At 38.5% G+C, this 25094-nt stretch overlaps 1 protein-coding gene across 1 annotated transcript in view; it reads right to left on the bottom strand.

The window, feature by feature from the left end:
- Nucleotides 1-24498, bottom strand: part of iqgap2 (IQ motif containing GTPase activating protein 2) — a 71887-nt gene extending 47389 nt beyond the window's left edge. Inside the window, exons 1-4 of the mRNA XM_073839782.1 lie at nt 24277-24498; nt 19462-19561; nt 3692-3848; nt 961-1038 (exon numbers count right to left, since the gene is read on the bottom strand). Of these exons, the coding sequence (XP_073695883.1) occupies nt 961-1038; nt 3692-3848; nt 19462-19561; nt 24277-24322 (381 nt within the window). The 5' untranslated portion in view covers nt 24323-24498. The remainder of the gene's footprint in view (nt 1-960; nt 1039-3691; nt 3849-19461; nt 19562-24276) is intronic.
- Nucleotides 24499-25094: the final 596 nt, after the last annotated feature.

The raw sequence follows: 25094 nt of genomic DNA, 5'->3' as shown, positions 1-25094 counted from the left end.
ACGATACCACAGCAATACAATTCGATCCTTTCGTTGTGTGCTGGTCATTTCACCAAGGACTGCTTCTCTAATTTTGGCTTTTATTTTCTTTGGCTTCTAATCTTCTTTATTTGCAGTGAGTGCTCAAAAGTGTGCAGAGTAATGTAGACTGTCGCAATTCCAATTACTTTGTTTAATAATAAATAATGTAACTCAGACATATTTTGTTTTACAAACTGTGTTTTTTCATCAGTTCATCATGTTAGCACTGACGTATCCACCATTATTGTTTTGTGATGTGTTTACAGTTTAGCAGCTAAACTTTAGCGGTGGGCATGATTCACTTGCATGAAGTATTAAACAAAATGTTTTATGTCATTCTTTTAAGAACGGGTTGGAGACCTATAGGGTCGCCCAATTTCTACTCAAATTTAGCCAGGGTTCCCACACCTTGGTTAACTTCAAATTTGAGGATGTTTCAAGGACTTTCCAGGTCCAACACCCTCAAATTCAAGGACTTAATGTCGGGACATATTTCAAGTGAGAGCAAGGTTACATTGTTTTAACTTGTAAGATACATTGTAAAAATATGAGGGTGAGTAATTATTGACAGAATTTTATTTTTTTGGTGAACTATTCCTTTAATAGTATAGTAGTATATTTACACTTAGAACTAGCTTGTGTTTTTCTACCGTTGAGGGAAAGGAAGAAAAATTCAGTCAAAATGATTGACAGAGCCATTGCTAATTTAGGTCAACAACTTGAACCAAGAGTAAATATACAATAAAAGCCTTTATGTATTCATTTTATAACAATGGTAAAATAACTATCCACCCTTCCATCCAAACTGTCAAACTGGGCACACGATGTGTACAAGACATAGTTTTGTTTTGTTTGATTCTGCCAAATCCTTTGAATGTAAGTCTAATAAAATGCACTTATCTGTGTGTGTTTCTTTAAAAGTGTGTACTTGGGCCTCACCTTGGGCAAACCAACAGACTCCATGGCTCTGAGCCACTGAACAGTGTTATCTGTGTGTCTGAAATGTAGTCCTGAGTGCTGGAGAAAAAACAAAACAAAATAAACATTTCACACACTTTTAATAACATATAAAGCTTGAAAGTGTTGGAAATCTGTGTTGGAAAAACATTAAAAATCATTTCAACCCCAAAATTTTGGACGACAATATAATTGTTCTAGGGCAAATTCACTAAACAGTTTTTAGAGCAAAAATCAACATCTTATTCATTAACCACACACAACTCAATTAACCAAGTGCTAAATGCTCTTAAATAGTGATAATTATCATTAGTTTCAGCACAAACACGCCCCCCCTCTGTGCTGTGGCATGCAAATTGAGTTCACCACAAAATTATTGGGTGTGTTGCATCATTTCCTAATTTGCATAACTCCTAAATCAGGTACTAAAACAAACTGATAACGTGTGCAAATAAACATCACTATCAGTGGGCACAACTCAGTCTCTGTGAATTCCCGCTCTACTATTTCTCCTCCCACGGGAATGAGACTTTCAGGATGTCAGGATGTCTGCATTGCATTAAGGAAAGGCACATCCTGGCGAAGCACTGTGACATACTGGCTATGTTCACACAGTCAGTGTTTGGGATTGACACCTGTATTTACTAACAGGTATGACTTTCCAAATGTACTTTTTAAGAGCGGCTACGTGAAGGTAAGATAACATACAGTATTTTTGTGCCAAGCTAAAAAGTTGCTAAAACCAATAAATTAGCTACCAGGGTTCAAGCGCTTTAAGTCATTTAAGCACATATGAAAAAATACATTATTTAGCAAGTCTGTTAACAACTAAATCAATTATTTAAAATGATTTTTGTCAAATCCAGGTAATTTACATTAAAAATTAGTTTTTAAACGGTTATGGCTGTTTTAGTGCCAGCTGTGGTCCGATCTTTTTTTAACTTTGCATGCTTGTTTAGAATCACCAGTCACATGCTCACCAGGTTTTGTGAAGTTTTGAGTTTTCCTTTAGGCTTTATAGGCTTTCGGGTATGTTTGAAGACTCCATTATAGTTTCCCAAAGGGTAAACTCAATTTTTTTTTGAAAATTATTGACTTAGAGCAGGTGTTTTCAAACCTGTCCTGGAGGCCCCCCTGCCCTGCACATATTGCATGTCTCCCTCATCTCACACACCTGATTCAAATCACCAGATCATTAGTAGAGACTGCAAGACCTGGGCTGTATCCGAAATCGCCCCCTATACCCTATTCACTATTCCCTACATTAGTCCACTCATTCAGTTCACTTGAAGGAGTGAATGAAAACGAGTGAGTGAATTGGGACACTAAGTGCACGAGAAGGACTGCCGCTTTTGCATAGTATTGCTTACTGTTTAACAATCATTTAAAACGGACAGTTCGAGTAGTAAGGCTAAAGGATTTATCTTAAAGGTTGTATCAGCGATTTCTAGCCTAAAACATAAAGTGTCAATTTCAGCTGACCTTTCTTCACGATCCGCTCGCTGCCTGCCCCATAAATTGTCTGTGAAAAAAACGCGTCTCTCTGGTCAGCCTAGGGTCCGAGATATGCCAAAAAAACAATCGGCACTACCAACCTTTCCACACATAAACAAACAGTGTTCCAACCAATCAGCGTCAGGGGTTTGGTGTTGTGGACTTTCGCTCCGCTCCCTCACATCCCAGCACCAGTAGGAAAGTCCACAACACCAAACCCCTGACGCTGATTGGTTTGGCATATCTCGGACCCTAGGCTGACCAGAGAGACGCGTTTTTTTCACAGACAATTTATGGGGCAGGCAGCGAGCGGATCGTGAAGAAAGGTCAGCTGAAATTGACACTTTATGTTTTAGGCTAGAAATCGCTGATACAACCTTTAAACTATGTCAAGGAGTTTACATATAAACCCTGGTTAAACAATTTAATAATCAATTTACAACGAATTTGTACCTGTGTTGTGCGCTGTATTACGGCGTGGACGAGCACGTTGTAAAATGAACGGATGGATGATTCAGCTGCGGGCGCCATCGTCTGGCGAGACGCGGGAATTCAGTCGGCGCGACTCTCACAGTGCGTTATGGGTTATCTCTAGTTGTTGAGCATACATCGGTTGTACACTCATTTTTGTGGTGCATTGTGGGATTGAATGAGTGCACTCGGGAACGTAAACTATGGTTTCGAACACCACTCAAAATGGCTGTCCCCTCAAATAGTGCCCTATTTGAGGGTATAGGGGACGATTTCGGATACAGCCCTGATTTGGGTGTGTCTAATAAGGGAAATATGCAGGGCAGAGGGGCCTCCAGGACAGGTTTGAAAACCAGAATCTTTCTGCACTGGTTTGGTGCTGATCTGGCGAAAAACCTAGGACTAGTTTTTAGTAGGTTTTTCAAAAAATCCAAAATACCAGATAATACCAGGCTCACAATTAAATCTGAGCCAAGGATTCCGACGACATAAGACACTTGAGCCTGCGACTGATGATTTAGGAGTTATGAGCAATTTTTCAGGCTGATTGGGGCGAGCCTTGGTGCTGTTGATAGTGGTGTGAGTACTACCTTCCCTCCAAGTTTCAAGTCTCTACGACTTACGGTTTGGCCAGTTTTGATCAGTTTTACATCGAGATTGCTGATCTTGGCCATTCTAACAATTACAATAGGGTTTCAGTGCTACAGGCTTAAACCCCTAAATATGCAAAACATCAGAAAATCAATACCTTGTAACGAGATTGGTCCCTGTCATAAATCTTCTTCTCTGACACTAACTGGGGAGCAAAGAACTTAGCCAGTTTGCCAAGGTAGACGCCATTCCTCAAGCCATTTTCCAGTTCTGTGGTAGGAGGCAGCTGCTCCTCCAGACAGGCCTCCATCCATCTGAAATCAAAATATTCAAGTTTTAGCTCTTCACACAAGCAAACTGATACACAATAGACTGATTTTTCACTACAATATAAAATTGACACTTTCAAATGATAGCAACATGTTTTAACACGCATTTATTTATGCATTTGTGCATTATTTATTGAATATACTTCAACACAGAGATTTATTCAGGAAAACAAGTGTACTAACAAGTCAAACCTTTAAATTAATTACAAAAGAGGAAGAGCTAAAGGCACACAATCAATTAATAAACACTTTTACAGTGAAGGGAAAAGTTCAAAAGCTCCATCATGCCAATAGGCATTAAAAATTCACTTTCTTGGCATCAGAAAACATGAGTTAATGCTATTTTTAAACTTGTTAAAGAAGCAAAAATGTTGCAATCAACAGATGCTTATAAAAAATGTATACCAGACTGTGGTTCACTAGTTCTTCAGATCTCACAGAGTCTCCTCAAAAATAATCACAGCTTGTCCTTCTGACACACCACAATTGTCACAGGGAGGAGTCAGAGACGTGCGGATCCAATTGCAAGGCTTTATTAGAATAGTCAACAGGCAGAATAATCACCAGAAAACAGGAACAACGTAGGTAATCCGGGAAACAGTTCAATAATCCAGCAATGGTCGCAATGGCAGGAAGCAGGAATCATCAACGGGGTACACAGTCCAGAGTCATATACACAGGCAATCCAATCCAGAGAAACACGCTTAGAATTATGACCATGGGAACAATTAGACTTCGCAAGGTGGCTGTGTGTGAGAGTGGCTTAAATGCAGTCAGTAAATGTGAAACAGGTGTTTGCAGCAATCAGATCAGTGGGAAATGAGGAACAGATGTGTGCAGTGATTAGTGCAGTGGCTTATGGGGATTGTAGTCCATGAAGTGTGGTGCAAGAGTTCATGATGACAGGGAAGACCAGATACGTTACATAGCCCCTCCGCAAGGAGCGGCTTCCAGACGCTCTAACCACCTTAACCATCTTGAGGGTGGTGGAGCGGAGGCGGAACAGGGGGAGGGATGGAGGACCAGGTCCATGTAGTGGTACTGGAACCACGAAATGAGGCGGAGCCGACGGAGGGAGAAGCCATGGAGGAGGAAGGGTTGGCTCCTGCATGGGGCCGACCGACGGAGGTAGAGCCGGTGGAGCCCGAGGCGGAACCGGAGAGTCGATGGTCCTGGGCGACACAGAGGATCCGGAGGGCCAAGGCGGAACCCAAGGCTCTGGCGACCCCGGCGGAGATGGAGGTCCGGAGGTACGCAGCGGAGCCGGAGTGACAGAGGATCGAGGCTGTGCCCACGGGAGGGAGGAGGTCCACAGAGCCGGCAGGACGGAGTGACGAGGCGCAGCCGGAGGAGTGGAGTCCAGAGGCGAAGGTGGGGTGACGACTGACCGGGGCGGAGCCGGAGAGACGATGGAGCCCGGAGGAGCTGTTGGGCCGACGGCCGACAACGGAGACGAGGGAGCACAGAGCCGGGGTGGAACCGCAGGGTCGGAGGACCGAGGTGGAGTCCAGGACTCTGAGACTGGAGGTGATGGTGAGGGGTCCTTCAGTCTGGACACCGATGGCGACTGGCAGTCCCACGGCAAGTCCTCTGCCACGAAGGTGGGATGGGGGTGAGTAGAGGGACTGTCAGGAGACAGAGGTGGCAGGACTGGAGCAGCAGGGAGGGTGGGTGGGAACAGTCCATGCTTGAGCTCCGTGACCAGAACCGGGCAGACAGGAATCTCAGGACGACTGGATGTAACCAGCGGAGTCTCTGGAAGGCTGGGCGGAACCAGCGGAGTCTCTGGAAGGCAGGGCTGAACCAGCGGAGTCTCTGGAAGGCTGGGCGGAACCAGCGGAGTCTCTGGAAGGCAGGGCTGAATCAGCGGAGTGTCTGGAAGGCTGGGCGGAACCAGCGGAGTGTCTGGAAGGCTGGGCGGAACCAGCGGAGTCTCTGGAAGGCTGGGCGGAACCAGCGGAGTCTCTGGAAGGCTGGGCGGAACCAGCGGAGTCTCTGGAAGGCTGGGCGGAACCAGCGGGGTCTCTGGAAGGCAGGGCTGAATCAGCGGAGTGTCTGGAAGGCAGGGCTGAACCAGCGGAGTGGAGCGGAGCTCTTGTGAAGCGGGCTCTGGACGACGCTCTTGTGAAGCGGGCTCTGGACGACGCTCTTGAGGAGCGGGCTCTGGAGAACTGGACGACCCCAGCGGAGATTCAGGAGGGCTGGGCGTCTCCAGCGGAGACTCTGGAAGAGCAGGCTCTGAGCGAGCGGTCACTGGAGGGCGCTCTGGCGGCGCAGTCACTGGAGGGCGCTCTGGCGGCGCAGTCACTGGAGGGCGCTCTGGCGGCGCAGTCACTGGAGGGCGCTCTGGCGGCGCAGTCACTGGAGGGCGCTCTGGCGGCGCAGTCACTGGAGGGCGCTCTGGCGGCGCAGTCACTGGAGGGCGCTCTGGCGGCGCAGTCACTGGAGGGCGCTCTGGCGGCGCAGTCACTGGAGGGCTGGTTGGGAGACCAGCTGCTCGAGCCGACAGCAGCGGTGGGTCCTCCACGCTAGAAATTATCCTTTTCCACCCCGTGGTAAAGTGTGGCTGCTGTGGTTCTGGGCTAGCAGACCTCTTGTGCTGTGGCTCGAAGCTAGCAGACATCTTGTACTGTGGCCCTTCTAGAACCTCCACAGTAAGCGGAGAGCCACATAACAACAGTGCATAGTCCATTACGTCCCTTAGTGGACATCTGAATTCCCCTCCTGGCAACATTGACTTAGTTGGCTCATTAAGTCCCCTCCGAAATAAGTCCTTGAAGTAAACTTCATCAAAAAATGGTGTGTTCTTCAACAACTCACAGAAATGGAGAACATATTCCTCGATGGGGCGATCTCCTTGTCGGAGAAGCAGAAGTTGGTTGACTGGGTCCATGATGATGCTGGGGGTGAAACAAAGCCGCTGGATCCTGGTTTGGCGAAGTCTTCTGTCACAGGGAGGAGTCAGAGACGTGCGGATCCAATTGCAAGGCTTTATTAGAATAGTCAACAGGCAGAATAATCACCAGAAAACAGGAACAACGTAGGTAATCCGGGAAACAGTTCAATAATCCAGCAATGGTCGCAATGGCAGGAAGCAGGAATCATCAACGGGGTACACAGTCCAGAGTCATATACACAGGCAATCCAATCCAGAGAAACACGCTTAGAATTATGACCATGGGAACAATTAGACTTCGCAAGGTGGCTGTGTGTGAGAGTGGCTTAAATGCAGTCAGTAAATGTGAAACAGGTGTTTGCAGCAATCAGATCAGTGGGAAATGAGGAACAGATGTGTGCAGTGATTAGTGCAGTGGCTTATGGGGATTGTAGTCCATGAAGTGTGGTGCAAGAGTTCATGATGACAGGGAAGACCAGATACGTTACAACAATACTTTAGTATTAATATGAATTTCAGATATAAGAGTTTCTAAACTCTATTATTTTGGTAATTGAGTAATTGGTCAATTATTGTGACAATTAAAAAATTGTTTTTTTTTAAATGTTTTTTTATTGTTGTTGTTTTTATTGTATTTTTGATTCAATACATGTCTTTGTAGAAATACTAGGGCTGTGCAATTGACCATATGCACGAATTACTTCCTTGTTTACTCAAGCCAGCTAAGTCATTTCCGGTCAACTGAACTGTGCCGTGATATGAGCGCACTTTGTTCGTTTTCTCTACATAATCCATTCACAATCGAAGAAAAGTGTTGTTTGTCTAAGAGGACCAAACGCCCATGTATACCGTTTCAAGAATGACAAATGCCAGTTTAAAAAATACGCGAGTAAATCGGCTAAATATTCGCGAGTCATTGCTATGATTGACAGTAATAACCAGACCAAACAAAGTACTACAATTTATTATACTAGTAATTTTATAATAAATCGAAAAGCAAGACGTCTTGAAAAATATATAGGGATTTTAAAAGTCAGCTTCACAATAAATAATCCTCTGCTGCCATCTATTGGTTAAATGGGTAATTCCATAAATAGACGTTGTTTTCCGTGAAGTCGTTTTTTTTTCCGATACCGTTTTTATGAATGAAAAGTGAGTCCCTGAAGTACATTTTATTTCACAGCTGTAGAGTTAGAAAATAAAAAAGGCTTTAAAATATTGCAAGATTTTAAAAATGTGTTCATGACTATATGAAGGCAAGTTAGTGATTATCAACAATACGATTAAGATGTCCTTGAAGAGAAGTATCGCTAGCTAGTTAACGTTAGCTTAAACACGTTATGATAGTGTTTAGCTGTCAGCATTTAAATGTACAACTATGCCGATACAGAGAGTAGGGGATTGCCAGGCTCCGCATTTAAATTATATGTTGTTAAATAATATGAATCTGAATGTTCATGCCGTTAACATTGTTTATAATGTTGCAATTATAAATTTTCTCAGTTTCTGATAAGAACGAGGCAGTAAATGAGTCTCAATAGTGTCCACCTTATATATAGCACATAGAAAATGAGCTTCAGCGGAAGTTTACCAGCTGGCTTATCGTTATGCGGAAGTTCTAAAGAACGGTCCGTGCATAAGGTCAATTAATCAAAATTCAGTTTAGATTTCGGCTTCAAACGATCATGAAAATACAGTATTCGAGATGAAACGATTATTGCGCCCCATTCCACCTCCTTTCCAGTGGAGCCTTTCGCTCCTCCATAAAAGCCTAATTTCACATGCAAATCAGCAAAATCATGTAATGTGACTTTCATAAAACGGGACATGCTTGATTTATTAATGTTTCTTTGATGTTGTGTTTTTAATAGCACGTAAGAAAATTTGTGCTGTTCTGTGTATGTTATCAGAGACGGAGCAGAACACAGACATGTCAAGTTATCTTTTAGCTCAAGGTGCGCGCCTAAACAGTCAAATACACACAAAAATATTTCAAAATAAGGCACTTGGTGATTATTCATGTAAACCCTTGTCAGTTAAATTAAAGTCTTAAATTATCATGAACAGTTGAGAAGGAAATATAACAGTATATTGGATCCGTGTGGCTTTTAAAGCGGCAACAAATAATATTCCTTCTGCCGTCTCTGTGCTTAATATTAATAAAACGTAAAAATACAAAGAGAAAAATCACTCACTGCTCTTGAACGAAGAACTTTTGTAGTTTTTAAAAGTAACAAAGCATTTTTAATTATTACAGTGAAGACGCTGTTTTATTTTACATTCAAATAATTACATTCAATTTCTGTAGTATTGTTAGACTACTTTAGACTTGAATAAAAGTATTAAGCACTGTTTTTTTATTTGTATCTTTTTTTCTCTGTTGTATTGCTATCTTTAAATTAATCACTAATATAACGTTTTGGACCCAGTCATAATCGTGTTAAATAATCGTGACTACAACATGGACCAAAATAATCGTGATTATGATTTTTGCCAAAATCGAGCAGAACATTCTACATACATTCTACATTTGCAATTAAACATTTTTCATCCAAAAGAAGGTACAATAAATAATACAATTAAAAATAATTGATTAGGTTTTAAAGAGCAATAATAGCTAAAAATTATGACTGTTACTTTATTACACTATTATAGACTAGTTCATTAACCTGCAGTCCCAATAAGCATACAGTCACTTCCCCACTCAGTTTTCCAGATCACTGAATCATTGAAATTCACCTGGATCATCCAGGACAACAAACAACATTCCAAACCGGTTGCTAGTCAGTGACCAGCTGACACAAGTGACCTTTGACATATTCAGAGAAAGCTATATTGTCACGGCACCTACACTGGCATATCTTTTCTCCTGCCAGTGAACAAAACTGGCATTGGTCCCTTCAGAGCTGCCCAACCAACTGATAGCTAAGTGTCCTGCCTTCAGCTCACAAACATGGCATTCAAAAAGATCAAATATCTGATGATTCATAGGTTATCTATTCTTAAGTGAAAGGATCTATAACCAGTGTTAGAACTGACAGATCTGGTTAGGTAGAAACATTACGTTAACATACTAAAGAAAGTTAAACTATGTAGAGTTATATATAATGCTAAAATGTCAGTATTATGCTGCTGTTTGCGAACCCTTGGTTAATCATTTGTTAAGTCACTTCATTCCTACGGAAATGAAAGCAGAGTTTAGAGTTGGTCAATTCTGAGGTCACAGCACAATCAAGACTAGATCCATAATGGGTTACATCATGATATTTCTGATCAAAGAAACTCTCTTTGATATCTGATGCTTCTCTCTAATGGGCCATAAGATGACATTCCTTGCATGTCCATCTAGCTCTTCAGGCTGATTTAATTAAAGACAACATAGATGAAATGACAATGGCAAAGAAAACACTCTGCCCAGACATGTGTCAGCAATTCCCCAGCCTCCCACAAAACCTGCTCTGTTTCAACACAGCCCATCTGCTAAAGCGCCTCTGAATTACATCACGCCAGCACATGAGATCGTTTCACTGATATATAACCGACAATTTGTCATACAGTTTCAGTATCAACATTTCACGTCAGGAGAATAAACTGTGATCCTGGAACCACAAAACCAGTCTTAAAGGAACACTCCACTTTTTTTGGAAATAGGCTCATTCTCCAACTCCCCCCCAAGTTAATAAGTTGATTTTTACCGTTTTGAAATCCATTCAGCCGTTCTCCTGTTCTGGCGATATCACTTTTAGCATATAGCTTAGCATAGATCATTGAATCCTATTAGACCAATAGCATCGCGTTCAAAAATGACCAACGAGTTTCCATATTTGTTGTATTTAAAACTTGACTCTTCTGTAGTTATATCGTGTACTAAGACCAGTGGAAATGCAAAGCTGCGAGTTTCTAGGCTGATAAGATTAGGAACTACACTTCCATTCCGGCGTAATAGTCAAGGAAGTTTGCTGCCGTTATATGGCCGAAGCAGGCGGAGTATTATCAGAAATGAGTTCCCAGCTAGTTTAGCATTTGCACATGTGCTGCGTGGTATTACTGCTCCTGCTTCAGCCTTATTACGGCAGCAAACTTCCTTGACTATTACGCCGGAATGGGAGTGTAGTTCCTAATCTTATCAGCCTAGAAAATTGAAGCTTTGCATTTCCGCCGGTCTTAGTACACGATATAACTAAAGAAGAGTCAAGTTTTAAATAGGACAAATATCGAAACTCGTTGGTCATTTTTGAACGTGATGCTATTGGTCTAATAGGATTCAATGATCTATGCTAAGCTATGCTAAAAGTGATATCGCCAGAACAGGAGAACGGCTGAATGGATTTCAAAACGGTAAAACTCAACTTATTAACTCGGGGGGAGTTGGAGATTGAGAATGAGCCTATTTCTAAAAAAAGTGGAGTGTTCCTTTAAATAGCAAGGGTATATTTGTAGCAATGGCCAAAAACACATTGTATGAGGTCAAAATGATCGATTTTTCTTTTATGCCAAAAGTCATTAGGATATTAAGTAAAGATCATCATCATGTTCCATAAGGATATTTTGTAAATTTCCTACTGTGAATATATTAAAACTTACATTTTGATTAATAATATGCATTGCTCAGAACTTCATTTGGACAACTTTAAAGGCGATTTTCTCAGTATTTAGATTTTTTTGCACACTCAGATTCCAGATTTTCAAACAGTTGTCGGCCAAATATTGTCCTATCCAAACAAACCATACACCAATGGAAAGCTTGTTTATTCAGTTTTTAAATTATGTATACATCTCTTATGATTACTTATTTTGTAGTCCAGCATCACATATTAGGTATAGATATATTATAAAATGTGCCTTTCAAAGCAGATAACAAATTAAAAGTGAAATAACTACACTACTGCTCAAAAGTTTAAAAATCGGTAAGATTTTTAATGTTTTTTAAAGATGTTTCTTATGCTTATCAAGGCTGTGTTCATTTGATCAAAAATACTGAAAAAAGTAATATTGTGAAATATTATTACCATGTAAAACAATGTTTTTTATATTAATATACCTTAAAATGTATGTATTATTAATGTTGGAAACAGTTGTGCTGCTTAATATTTTTTTGCAACCTGTAATACTTTTTTTAGGATTCTTTGATCAATAAAAGGTTAAAAAGAACAGCATTTATTTAAAATAGAAAGGTTTTCTAACAATATACACTACTGTTTAAAAGTTTGGGGTCAGTAAATTTTTATTCTTTATTTTTTTGAAATAAACTTTTATTCACCAAGGATGTGTTAAATTAATAAAAAGTGATAGCATAGATTTACATTTATATTTTGAATAAATGCTGTTTGTTATTCATCAAAGAATTCTGAAAAAAGTTCCAAAAATTTTTTGGCAGCACAACTGTTTCCAACATTAATAATTCTAATAATAAATCAGCATATTAGAATGGTTTTTGACTGGAGTAACAGCTGATGAAAATTCAACTTTGCGCCACAGGAATAAATTATATTTTAAAGTGTTTTAAAATAAAAAAACATTATTTTATATTGTAATAACATTTTGCAATATGACTTTTATTACTACTATTAATTACTATTAATATTATTATATAATTTCTGCATTTTTGATCAAATAAATACAGCCTTGATGAGCATAAGATGTTTAAAAAACATTAAAAAATCATACCGATCCCAAACTTTTGAGCAGTAGTGTATGTTTATGTTTCACAGCACTGATAAAAAAAGCGTGCAAAATAAAACAAATTTGCAGTTGACTATTACCACTATTAACCATTGCCACTGCAGAAATGACTTACATGCAGCTGAATTTGTCACCCATGATTAATGTACTGATTATTGAGCTGTTACATAAAAGGCAGCTGAGAGGGAAAAATATAAGTACATTTTAAACATTTCAAACCCCTCCAGCCATTGTGGTAATACTAAAACATCTACTACACTACAGTGAAGTTGTTCTCAAATGGTTTTACTTTAGTTCATCAAGAGGTGACTCAGCAGATTTACTGTATGAAAATAAAAAGATACTTGTTTTGTTTTCTTTGCTTCATAAATTTAAGGTTGAACCACTGATGTCACATAGACTATTTTAACTAAATTTCTAGGCCTTGAATGTGGTAGTTGTGTTGCTGTCTATGCAGGGTCAGAGAGCTCTCAGATTTAATAAAAAATATCTTATTAAAATATTTGTGTTCTGAAGATGAATAAAGGGTCTTATGGGTTTCGTAGTATTTATTTCCTCTGAGTGAATGTAAGTCACAAAAGATGATATTTTAAGAAACAGTTTCAGTTCCCATTGACTTACATTATATTTTTTGACCATACAATGAGAACCAAAGCCATTTGGTTAATGTTCCTCAAAATATCTTCTCTTGTGTTCAACAGACAAAGGAAATCCATACAAGTTTGGAATGACATGAAGGTGAGTAAATGATTTCATTTCTGGGTAAACCATCCATTTAATGTGAAAAAATGCATTGCACCTTTTACAGAGAAAATAAGCATTGCTTTATCAGGATATGTGGCAGACCCGATCAGAAGAGTAGTATCCGGCGGCTGTGCATGTGCACACCTCTCCCTGTCCTCGCTGCTCTCTACCAACAATGCAGTCGTCTGTTACACTGTCTATGAGAGATCTGACTGTTTACAGCCCTCAAGCGACGCTTTCCTGCGATTGTTAGACTGCAGGGGTTCAAACTGAAAGAAACATTCAAAGCTGTGCTTCAGACTGACCATGACTCATAATAAACAGCTTTGACTAAGTTACTTAAACAGTTGTACTGTGTATATAGAAAACAGCATTAATGGTCTTGAGGTGAGTGTTCTAACAGCAAAACTGCACTGGGGGAACACACCGTGGGATATTATTGCTTCAGCTGGGGAAGGAACAAAGCAGTGGACCAAAAATATCTATTTGTTCTGGCAATTTACTGTCAGATGAATAGGACTGAGGCACAGAGGTCAACATCCTACTCTATGACTCTTCACCTATTTATCTGACTGTATGTGTCTGACATGCCACTGAATAGAAAACCATTACCTGCAGTAAACAGCGTCTGTGTGCTGCCTACTGAGGGGGTTGACAGGGCAGCTGGAATCATATGGTGTATAGCAGAAATGTTATAAGTGAGAGAAAACAGACCAACCTATGGACATTTATATCCTGCAACTCTGACTTTTTTTCTCACAGTTATAGATTTTTCTCACAGTTTGTAAGATATAAACTCAAAATTCTAACATTTTTTTTTTCTCTGAACTGTGTGATATAAACTTAAAATTCTGAGAAATAAAGTAGAAATTTTTAAAACATATTAGAATTGGACTTTGTAAGCCATAATTGCGAAATATTAACTCACAATTGCGAGAAAAATAGAATTGCAGGGGAAAAAGTCTTAACTGTAAGATAGTACAGTCAGAATAGTCAGAATTGCGAGAAAAAAGTTTGAATTGGGAGGTCTAAACTCACAACTGCTAAAGAAAATAGACAGAATTGCCAGAAAAAAAGTCTGAATTGTTAGATATAAACTTTATTTGTGAGAAAAATAGTTCGAAATGCGAGAAAAAAGTGTGATTTGCGAGATAAACTAGCAATTGCGAGAAAAAAGTCAGAATTGCGAGAAAAAAAATCTGAATTGCAAGAAAAAAGTAGGAATTGCAAGCTATAAACAATTGTGAGAAAAATAGTCAGAACTGTGTGACGAAAGTCAGAATTGCGAGGAATAAGCTTGCAATTGTGAGAAAAATAGTCAGAATTGCAGAAAAAAGTCATAATTGTGACAAAAAAAGTAATAATTGCCAGATATAAACTTGCAATTGAGAAAAATTGTCAGAATTGCGAGAAAAAAGTTTGAATTGCAAGATATAAACTTGCAATTGTGAGAAAAAGTCATAATTGTGAGAAAAAAATGTCTTAATCGGGAGATGTAAACTTGTAATTGTTTGAGAAATAGTCTGAATTGTGAGAAGAAAGTCAGAATTGCGAGATATAAACTTGCAATTGTAAGAAAAAAGTCATAATTGCAAGAAAAAAAAGTCATAATTGTGAGGGGAAAAAGTCTTAATTGGGAGATATAAACTTGCAATTGTGAGAAATAATCAGAACTGCAAGGAAAAAAGTCAGAATTGCGAGAAAAAAAGTCAGAATTGTGAGATATATGCTCACAATTGGGAGAAAAACTGAAAAAAGATACACCATTCTCTATTCAAGTAAATCAAACATCTTTTCATGCCTATCAGCAACACAGAAATAGCTACCCATAGGCATTAAAATGGCCAGAGAGGACTGACTTGCCCTAAAATGAATTTGCATAGTGAATTAAAACAACTCAGTGTAGACAAGTGAATAGAATTATGATGTTATGTTAACACTTAATATTCCTTGTCTTTATATAAAGACACATGATTTCCCATTTTCCGTACTTGGCAGACAAAGCAGACAAGTAGCAACAGTACTACCTGGAAAGATGAGAATGGAAAAAATGTAAAGTAAACTCTAAAAAAGTCTTATCTCTACTCAGGCAATGAGAAATATAAGCTCATATAAAGGTACTATAAAGTCTAATTAACATCTGAACCAAAATAACCTTGACCGTATGACAGACATGTTGCTCACACATTACTCTTGTGACTAATGAGGTTTAGGGAATCACACAATGACAAAATTAGAAATGGAAAAAGTTTCACAACTAGGTCCCCCTATCTAAAATAACACGCTCTGTTTGCTTAAGTCGGCGGGTACAAAGTTTCCCAGTCACAGACAGTGCTGGATGGGGGAGTGGAATTGTGTAAGAACATATGTTTGTCAGCTGCAACAACTTACAGTTGCATAAATTATGCATAATAATATAATTACAAAAGTATTATTATAGCTTTATAAAATTACAGTTGAACCACTGATGTCACATGGACTATTTCAACAATGTCCTTATTACCTTTCCACGCCTTGAACATGTTATTTGCATTGCTCTCTATGCAGGGTCAGAAAGCTCTTGGATTTAATCAAAAATATCTTAATTTGTGTTCTGAAGACGAACAAAGGTCTTACAGGTTGAGGGTGAGTAATTAATGACAGAACTTTCATTTTTGGGTGAACTGCTTTAAGGCTAGTAATATCTCAGTAACTGTGTTTTACTTTTTTTGGTAACTCTGCTATCTAGCTCTATACTGGACTTGTAGCTTTTATAAAATAAAATCCTGCTCAGCAGGCATCAGATACTTAGTGTGTCCTGTGGGCCTCTATCTGTGACTCCTGACGTCTGAGTGGAACACAAGGATGACATGTTACTCCCTTGCTAACAAGTAGATTAGTGACCAGCCTTATAATCCTGATGCAATACGACAGATTTCCCAGAACAGAGGCTTTGCAACAAAGTCACGACAGTGCTGTCAGGAAGGTCAGGATCTTTAACAACTGATTAATTAATTCATTAACTTGGACACTTTGCTCTGATTTTACAATTTGAATGTGTCATCAGCTGAACTGCACAGAATTTTGAACTATTGTATTGAGAAGTGAAAAAAATGTCCTCATCTCAGAACAATGCACACTGCAATACTCCCTCACATTCTTTCATGCTTTCATCAGATGTGGGTCAAGTTCCCAGTGATACAAATGACTGCTGATGCATTTAACTTCTCTCTGCGATTTAACAGCAAAACGAGACCCAGCCCTCACAACTGGAAATGTTCTTGCCATGCACACAAAATACAATACCATTCAAACTCTGGCGGTCACTTTTATTCAGCAAGGAAACATTAAATTGATCAAAAGTGACCGTAAAAGCATTTAGAATTACAAAAATAAAAATTCTGTCATTAAAGGAGAAGTTCTCTTCCAGAACAAAATTTTACAGATAATGTACTCACCCCCTTTGTCATCCCTCAACTTCAAAATGATCCTACATCGCTGTTTACCCGTTTTTCTTAAAGGGTCATCGGATGCCCATTTTCCACAAGTTCATATGATTCTTTAGGGTCTAAGGAAAAGTCTCTAATATACTTTGGTTAAAAATTCTCAATAGAAGTGTAAAAAACCACCCTTTTGTCAAAATCTGTCACGATTCTGGTCTGTGTTTCTGTGCCTGTGTTTGAGGACTTTTAGTTTGTAGTCTTTGTCTTTCATTGTTGTTTGCTTCCCTGCCACTCTGCTCCCTTGTTTGTCACCATGGACACTCATTTTACCACACCCACACCTTGTTAGTTTCTATGGTTACCAATTAGTTCATTGCCCATGCTCTGTGTATAAATAGTCTTTAGGTGCGTTCCATTCGACCGTAAGTGGACTGCGAAGTGGACTTCACAGGGTATTCCGCCATCTTAAGTGAGATTCCAAACTGAAGGGAGCGAACATGTTCAGTTCGAAGGGCACTGCGAACGGCATAGGGAATAAGGGAACATCAGTACTTCACTTCACAGGAAGTGGACGGGGAAAACTACCCAACTGTCATTGCGCACCGCGTCACCAGTTCGAAGTAATGATGGAGAAGAGCCGTTTAAGTTTTTTTAAGGCTCTGAAATGAAGCGGTTGCAATAAATGTTGTTATTATTATACAAATTAGAGTGTTTATGAATGGTTATGGCGATTCATGTTACATTTGCATATTGTATTTTATGAATGAAAGTAAAACTGGCGAGGTGAAGCTCTGTCTTGTTTTATTTAATGTTATCACAGGATAGTTAAATATAGGCTGTGTGTGGGGAAAAAAAGTGCGTGAGATAAGACCACAAAAAGCTGTTAATCTGTTAACGGTCTAAACATATACATTTGGACTATATTTTTTTAGATACATACGTTTATATGTATTTTATATGTATTTAAATTTGAAAGTAAAATAAATTACAATATTAATTTATGTTAAATCATAATCTGCGTGACCCTGCCGTTGATTTGCTTTGATGACGTTCCAGGGCATTCCAAATGAGCGATTATTGTCAGCGAAGTCCACTTCAACGGATATACCGTGCTAAGGGAGTAGGGAGCAGTGAACACTGCGTAGGGACCCTGTCGATCGGAACGCACCTCTTGTGTTTCCTCTGTAGTTTGTCGATTGTTAAATGTGTAATGGTTGTCTCTTTCCCGTGTCTGAGTTCCTGTTCCTGTTTCTCTGGATTTTGTTGTTTCATCATGGATTCCCAATAAACTACTGCATTTAGATCCTGTTTTTCCTCATCATTTCCTCCAACGTTACAAAATCAGCTCTGCAAAATATCAGCTCATTTAATTGCATGGGTCCTTTAAATGCAAATGAGCTTTGCTCACCCCGAGCATGTTTACTGCATTTAGCCGCATTTATCGGCGAAACTTACCAACAAGCACATTATTAAGAAAGGCCATTTGCAAAGATGCATAAAACCCCTTATACTCACTTCTGCTGTGGGTGAAGCTGCATCACGAGTGATTCACACAAACATAGATGCATATGTAGATCGGGATCAGCGCTTTCCTTTTAAAAATGAAAATAACGTTGTCCTCAAGAGTAAGTGTCAAGAGTAAATGACTACTGCTATGTTCATTATTACATGAAACAACAGGACACCTCAATCGCTCAATTAGAGTCTTCTTCTGCACCTGAGTCGACACAATGGCAATCGTTTTCAAACAGTTTCAGCTCGGTGAGGGCGGGTCTAAGGTAAGACGCTCATGTCAATCAACTGTTTCGTCGCACCAACAAGAAGCTGAGAATGACCTGATTTTAAAAAGGGGATATTACTTTTAAAGATTAAAAAATACCACTGGGTGGATTTTTATCATTGTAGGCTGGTTGTGTACACAAACTGCCAACACACAATAATGTTCGAACAACATGTAAAAGTTAGTTTTGCATCCGATTAGGATCATTTTGAAATGAAAGTTGAGGGAGATAATAAGATGGGAGTTTTTCGACAAAAACTACATAACCAATCGTTTCGCTAGATAAGACTCTTCTTCCTTGGCTGGGCATCAATTACAATGGCATTTGGGAATGTTTGAAGCCACATTTAAACTACATTTTGGAAGTTCAAACTCAGAGCACTATAGAAGCCCACTTGAGAAAAATCCTGAAATGTTTTCCTCAAAAAACATAATTTCTTTACGCTTTATCCTGCATAGACAGCAACACGACTACCACGTTCAAGTCCCAGAAAGGTAAGGACATCAATAAAATAGTCCATGTGACATCAATGACTCAACCGAAAATATTTAATCAGACTACAATGCATAAGTGTGGTGCTGACAGAACCCTAATGCGCTGCACCTTTTTTACATGCTGAGGAATGCTACGTATGCTTTGTGGTACTCTTGGAAATGGCAGACGACGGCGATGCGAACAGAAGAAACTTTTTAATGAAGTCCTTATATTTGTTTTCTTTGTCCACAAAAAGTATTCCAGCAGCTTCATAACATTAGGGTTTGAACCACTAATGTCACATGGACTATTTTAATGATGTCCTTATTAACTTTCTGGGCTGTTGGAAAACTTCAGTTGTGTTGCTGTCTATACAGGGTTAAAAAGTTCTTGGGTTTCATCAAAAATATTCTAATTTGTGTTTAGAAGATGAATGAGGGTGATGCATTAATGACAAAATTTTCATTTTTGGGTGAACTACCCCTTTAAGTTCATGTCTGTAAGATAAAAAAACAGGGGTCTTTAACCTTTTTCAGGAGAAGGACCATAAGCATAGTCCATATGCCGCATCTGGGTGAAATATATGTATTTCCACTCACCGTTTGGCTTCCTCTAGGTGACAAAGGTATTCATAAGCAATATTCTGCCTCCTCCTCTCATCCATTTCTTCCGCCGACAGCCTCTCATCGTCCACAATGGCTGTAGGATAAACAAAGGAAAATAACAGTTGGAGAATGCAACACCCGATATCAAGAATAGACTATATTTTTCCATACTGGCGGAATAACACATCAGAACGCTGAGCGTGACATTTTTCCTCTCCTGTTAATCAGCTAGGCTCTCCGGTTTCAAACTATGACAAAAGGTAATGAATGAATATAACAGCATGTAGCCAAGTTCCATTCTTCTAATTATATTTTATTTAGACTTTTTTGTGTTTCAGACTGCTGTTGATTTCTGGAATTCAGCAGCATGAACTGGAAAAAGTGCTTAAGCCATTTGAAATAAAGAAATGAAGTGAATCTGAAACACCCCATATTTAAACACATGAGATCAACTAGACACTGAATGTGTGTGTATGCTTGAGTTAATGTACTCAATATACAGTACATGTGTGCAGAAATAATCAGCATCTCTTTCATCCCTGTCAGCCGTATGTGAAAGCATCAGAGGGCAACACCTTTACGTCTTAGCGTCTGTCAGCTGTCAACACTGTTACATTACAAAATTGTTTGTGGTTGATCTTTATGTGATTCGTACTACTTTATCTCTCTGCCACATTCATCTTCACAACACTGCCAAGTTCAACACAATCGCTCTATTTCTGGTTAAGTAGAGCTGGCATCATCTTACATATGACTTAAGCTGGTTACAAGAAGTGGTTAATCAGTCTTAATTTGATGTAACTGGGCCATAGTAAAACTTGACAACATGCCATTAACTGTACTTTCTCTCAATCAGTATTAAGACACTTAATTCACAAGTAGAACTAACTTTGTTAATATATTTTTGCACTCCAATGACCTTAAAATAACTGGCCCCAAAGTGATTCTAGTAGATGTGTGGATCCTATCCAAGTAACTGCAGGTGTCGTTTATCACATTACTATGAACTACTAACATCTGAAAACCATAAAGTGTTGCAAGAGCATTAATTTAACACAATGCAGTTGAAGTCAAAAGTTTACATACACCTTGAAATCTGCAAAATGATAAAAGATGTTTACATATAGTCCACAAGAGAAAATAATAGTTGAATTTATAAAAATGACCCCGATCAAAAGTTTACATCCCCTTGATTCTTAATACTGTGTTGTAACTACTCAGGTTTCTACTGAATGTAGTATACTTTATCTTGTGATTTAATCTCTTCTTTTCTTACTTACCAATCACATGATGCAATCAACACAACCATATTTAGTCCTGGGTAAAACCAGGACTGGATTTCAAATGTGTTTTCTATTTTGAAATCACCCTGCTAAAACTGCAAAATAGTGAAGCTGTGCAAAACTGTTGTTGTGTGAGATGACGTGGTGCCCTCTTTCAATATGCCGTGACTTACCACGTCAACATGACACTCTCATAGATCAACTCAACTGTCAACCACATCTCAACATCAAAACACCATCTTTGAAAGCAGCACAGAATTTTACAATCTGCAGTGTTTACCACAGAGCTCATGACTGATTTTGAAAACAGGCCATTCGCAGATATAGCAGCACTCATGTCACTTGGTTTAATAAGTTATTTGTTGATACAATCGCCCATCCCTTGACTGAAATATACAGTGTATCTCCTAGTTGAAACATCAATAAAATAGTAAAATATGACACTTATTATGACTCTTTGTGAAGTAGGTCACATCCATTCTCACAAAAAAAAAAAAAGCCAGCAGCTTGATAACAAAGAACATGTGATGCTCTGACATGCAATGAAAAGCTCATTTTTACATGTGATAAGCACAAGACTGTGTCCAACTACCAAGTGTTTTCACAATCCTCACTCATCTAGTAATAATTAAGCTTGCTGACACACAATCCCATGCTGGCCTTTGTTCGAGTAAATGAGATTCAACTCTATAATGGCAAACAGCACTGCAAATTTCTCACCCTGACGCACAGGCCTAGGCTTGCCAGTTAACCTCTGTGGGGTTTCATTACGTAGGTCAGCTTTATCACCTCAGTCTGTCCCACAGACAATAAACTTAATATTTTGAAAACATGGCAACAAAAGCGGGCTCTCATAAAAGTGGCTCTGCATTTAAAATATTTTAAACAAGGAAAAAGCCATCAGCGATCTGAAGTGCAACAGCCACTTGAGGAAACATCAGATTCAGTTGCTGTTGGCTAAGATCTGATGTGGCAACATTAGTAACAGATGCACATTACCGTTCAATTACAGTTTGGGGTCTTTTATTCACCAAGGATGCATTAAAGTCATCAAAAGTGACAGTGAAAACTTTTACACTGTTGTAAATAAAAAGTTTCAAATGAATGCCGTTCTTTCGAACTTTCTATTCATCAAAAAATCCTGAAAAGCAAGCACAAGCAATTTTCAACATTAATAATTAGAAATGTTTCTTGATTTTTGAAGAATCATCTTCTGGAGTATACTGGAGTAATGGCTGCTGAAAATTCAGTTTTGCCACAACACTAAAAGAAAAAAAAAAAACTTTTTTTACTGTACGTCTTTCCAAAACCGCCAAACTTTTATTGTTACACTACCAGTCAAAAGTTTTTGAACAGTAAGATTTTTCATGTTTTTTAAATAAGTCTCTTCTGCTCACTAAACCTGCATTTATTTGATCCAAAGTACAACAAAAACAGTAGAATTTGAAATATTTTTACCATTTGAAACATTTCTACCACTAAAGCTGAATTTTAGCATTATTACTCCAGTCACATGATCCTTCAGAAATCATTCAATTCATCAACATTTATTATTATTATTATCATTATTATGTTGAAAACAGAATTTTAGAGTAGAATTTTTTCAGGTTTCTTTGATTAATAGAAAAACAGCATTTATCTGAAACAGAAATCTTTTGTAACATTATAAATGTTTTCATCACCACTTTTGATCAATTTAAAGCATCCTTGCTAAATAAAAGTATTATATTTTAGATAAATGCTGACCTTTGCATCTTTATAATTCATCAAAGAATCCAGAAAAAATGTACTCAACTGTTTTAAATGTTGATAATAATAATAATAAAAATAATAAATGTTTCCTGAACAGCAAATCAGCATATTAGAATGATTTCTGAAGGATCACGTGACACTGAAGACTGGAGTAATGATGCTGAAAATTTAGCTTTGATCACAGGAATAAATTACATTTTAAAATATATTGAAATAGAAATGTTTAAAAAAAAAAAAACATTAAAAATCTAACTGTTCAAAAACTTTTGACTGGTAGAGAAACTGTATTAGCAACCGCACCACACTTATAGTGGTTGTGAGGGGAACATCTGTAGTAAACTGTGGCCATCCAATCTCTCATATCAATGAGGGCCACAGCTACCTCATATGACAATGAGATGCATGACAAATGAGCGTGAGGCATTTCACTCCTCATTGCACAATATGACGTCATTTCCTGTGCACGTACTTTCAAGATTAATCATATGATGGTTAAGGATCTATTGTGATGCAGACTTTGGCCCATGCAAAATTAGTGGGGTATCTTCAAGAAAGCAGCTTAAGACACAGGGCATAGTTGAACAACAGCTTTTAGCGTTAAATTCGATATGTGAAGCATGAAAATGTGTTGCATATACAAAAATCAGCCTTTTGTGATTACAAAAGGCAATCAATAACAAAAAAGACTCATATAAACACCCTATATAAATCATCAGCATAAAACCAGCGGCCTTGTCAGCAGTTTAGCTGGAATGTGATCTCTGTGCCAGTGTTGACACGAGTTAAGTAAACTCCATACAATGAGCTGGTGGAGCTCATCTTAAACTAGAAGATTCTGATACACAAACAACTAGTTTACGCCAGAATCAATTGTGTGCTATCATCTTGAACATTCTTCATCATTCTAGATATAAACCGTAAGACATGGTGCAATGTGTGCGTTTAATGAAACCTGCACAGATAAACTCCTTCAACAGAATTCCTCAAATATCTGGACTGTACAGACTGTCAGGTGCTTTTACAAAGGGCAGAGGTAATGTTTAACTGGAGAAAACTCTCATGGAGCTTCTCTTTGCTCAGGCCACAGCATGAGATCTAATGCCAAGGATACACAAACACCTTTTCGAGGCAACATAATGGCACAGAAAGATCAACTGCACAAAAAAGAATAGTTCATAGAGCATATCTAGAGCTCAAAAGAAGTTATCATTCGCACGTTATCATAGCTTCTTGATTAAAAATGGGAAGTGGGTTTGACAGAAATATATTTGGCAACTTAGTTTAAACTATAGATAGACATATTCATCATCAGATCTATTATACACGTTTCTACTTTATCTCTTACTGGTTCAGTAGGTCAGTTCAATCATAAATCTTGCTGTAAATTTTCACTCTCTAGTTTAATTTGCCTTAAATGACTGCCCTGGAGTTTTCATAATAGTGTTAAATAAAGCTAGTGATAGGCTGGTAAATCAGGAATATGAACTTAAAGTACATTTTATGCACTCTAAATGCTTGTTCAGGTAACCTAATAAAAGTTAACTTGCTTTATTAAAGTCAAATATTATTTAAAATCTACCTTACTACATTAGCTTTTATATATTTTCAAACTAACTACTGCACTGATCATAGATATGTCAGATAACTGTTACAGCTACTCTTGCATTCAAGAGTACAGTACACTACAGTGCATTCAAATTCAATTAATACTCATTTAACTTCATATTTATAGAGTAGTTTCATAACTGACATGATGTGAAGTGACTCTACTTACATCCATATCGTGGTCTGAGAGAGTTTGCGCCGTCTTCATGGTACATCCTGCTTCCTCTGAAACTCTAAGCCTCCAGCATAAACTGCGCTCGGACTTTCTTACGCTTACTTCAGACTTCTTTCTCAGGCGAGTAAAACGAAATGTACTTCTTTTGTCATAGCACTGGTCCCCAGCAAAACGCCGTACCCATTTGCTCTGAAGCGCTTTCGGTTACTGCGGCTCTCTTCCTTTGCCTGTCAACCTGATGATAGCCCCCGTGAGCTCGGGCTGAAGCTCTGCTGACACTGACTCAATGACTCGGCTCCACCTGCTGGCGTGTAACGCCCATCCTGACGCTGACTGTGAAGTTGATGTACAGTATTTCTACCTGATCTCACCCCAAAACATACTTTCGCTTTGTTCTGTAAACTAATGTAGTCAGGGCGATTCTGTTATTAGATAATAATCTTGACTTCAGGAAAAACAAATGGTAAAGAATTTGACGTGAAATATTTTTTATTACATTTTTGAAGGGCAATATTTGTCAATAAACAGTCCCAATAAAACCAAAAGTTATAAATAAATAGCCTAAATGTATTCTTTAAACAAAAGATAAAACAATAGAAACACCTGTTGTGGTAAAGAACTGACTTCATATGAAAATCACCTTGGGACCTGATTAAAAGTTGCAATGACATGCATTTTAAAGTTGTTGTTTTTTAAGTCTTTAAAGGTAATTTTCACTTCTGAAATAATAAATTAAAATGCAAAAAGGTAATTTAATCAATAATAAACAAGTCTAGCAGTTAGAAAACCAAGCAAATAACCCTGCTGAAAAA

This window comes from Garra rufa, chromosome 5 (genome assembly GCF_049309525.1).
Source record: "Garra rufa chromosome 5, GarRuf1.0, whole genome shotgun sequence".
Lineage (NCBI taxonomy): Eukaryota > Metazoa > Chordata > Actinopteri > Cypriniformes > Cyprinidae > Garra > Garra rufa.
This window is presented reverse-complemented; position numbering and strand designations above follow the sequence as displayed.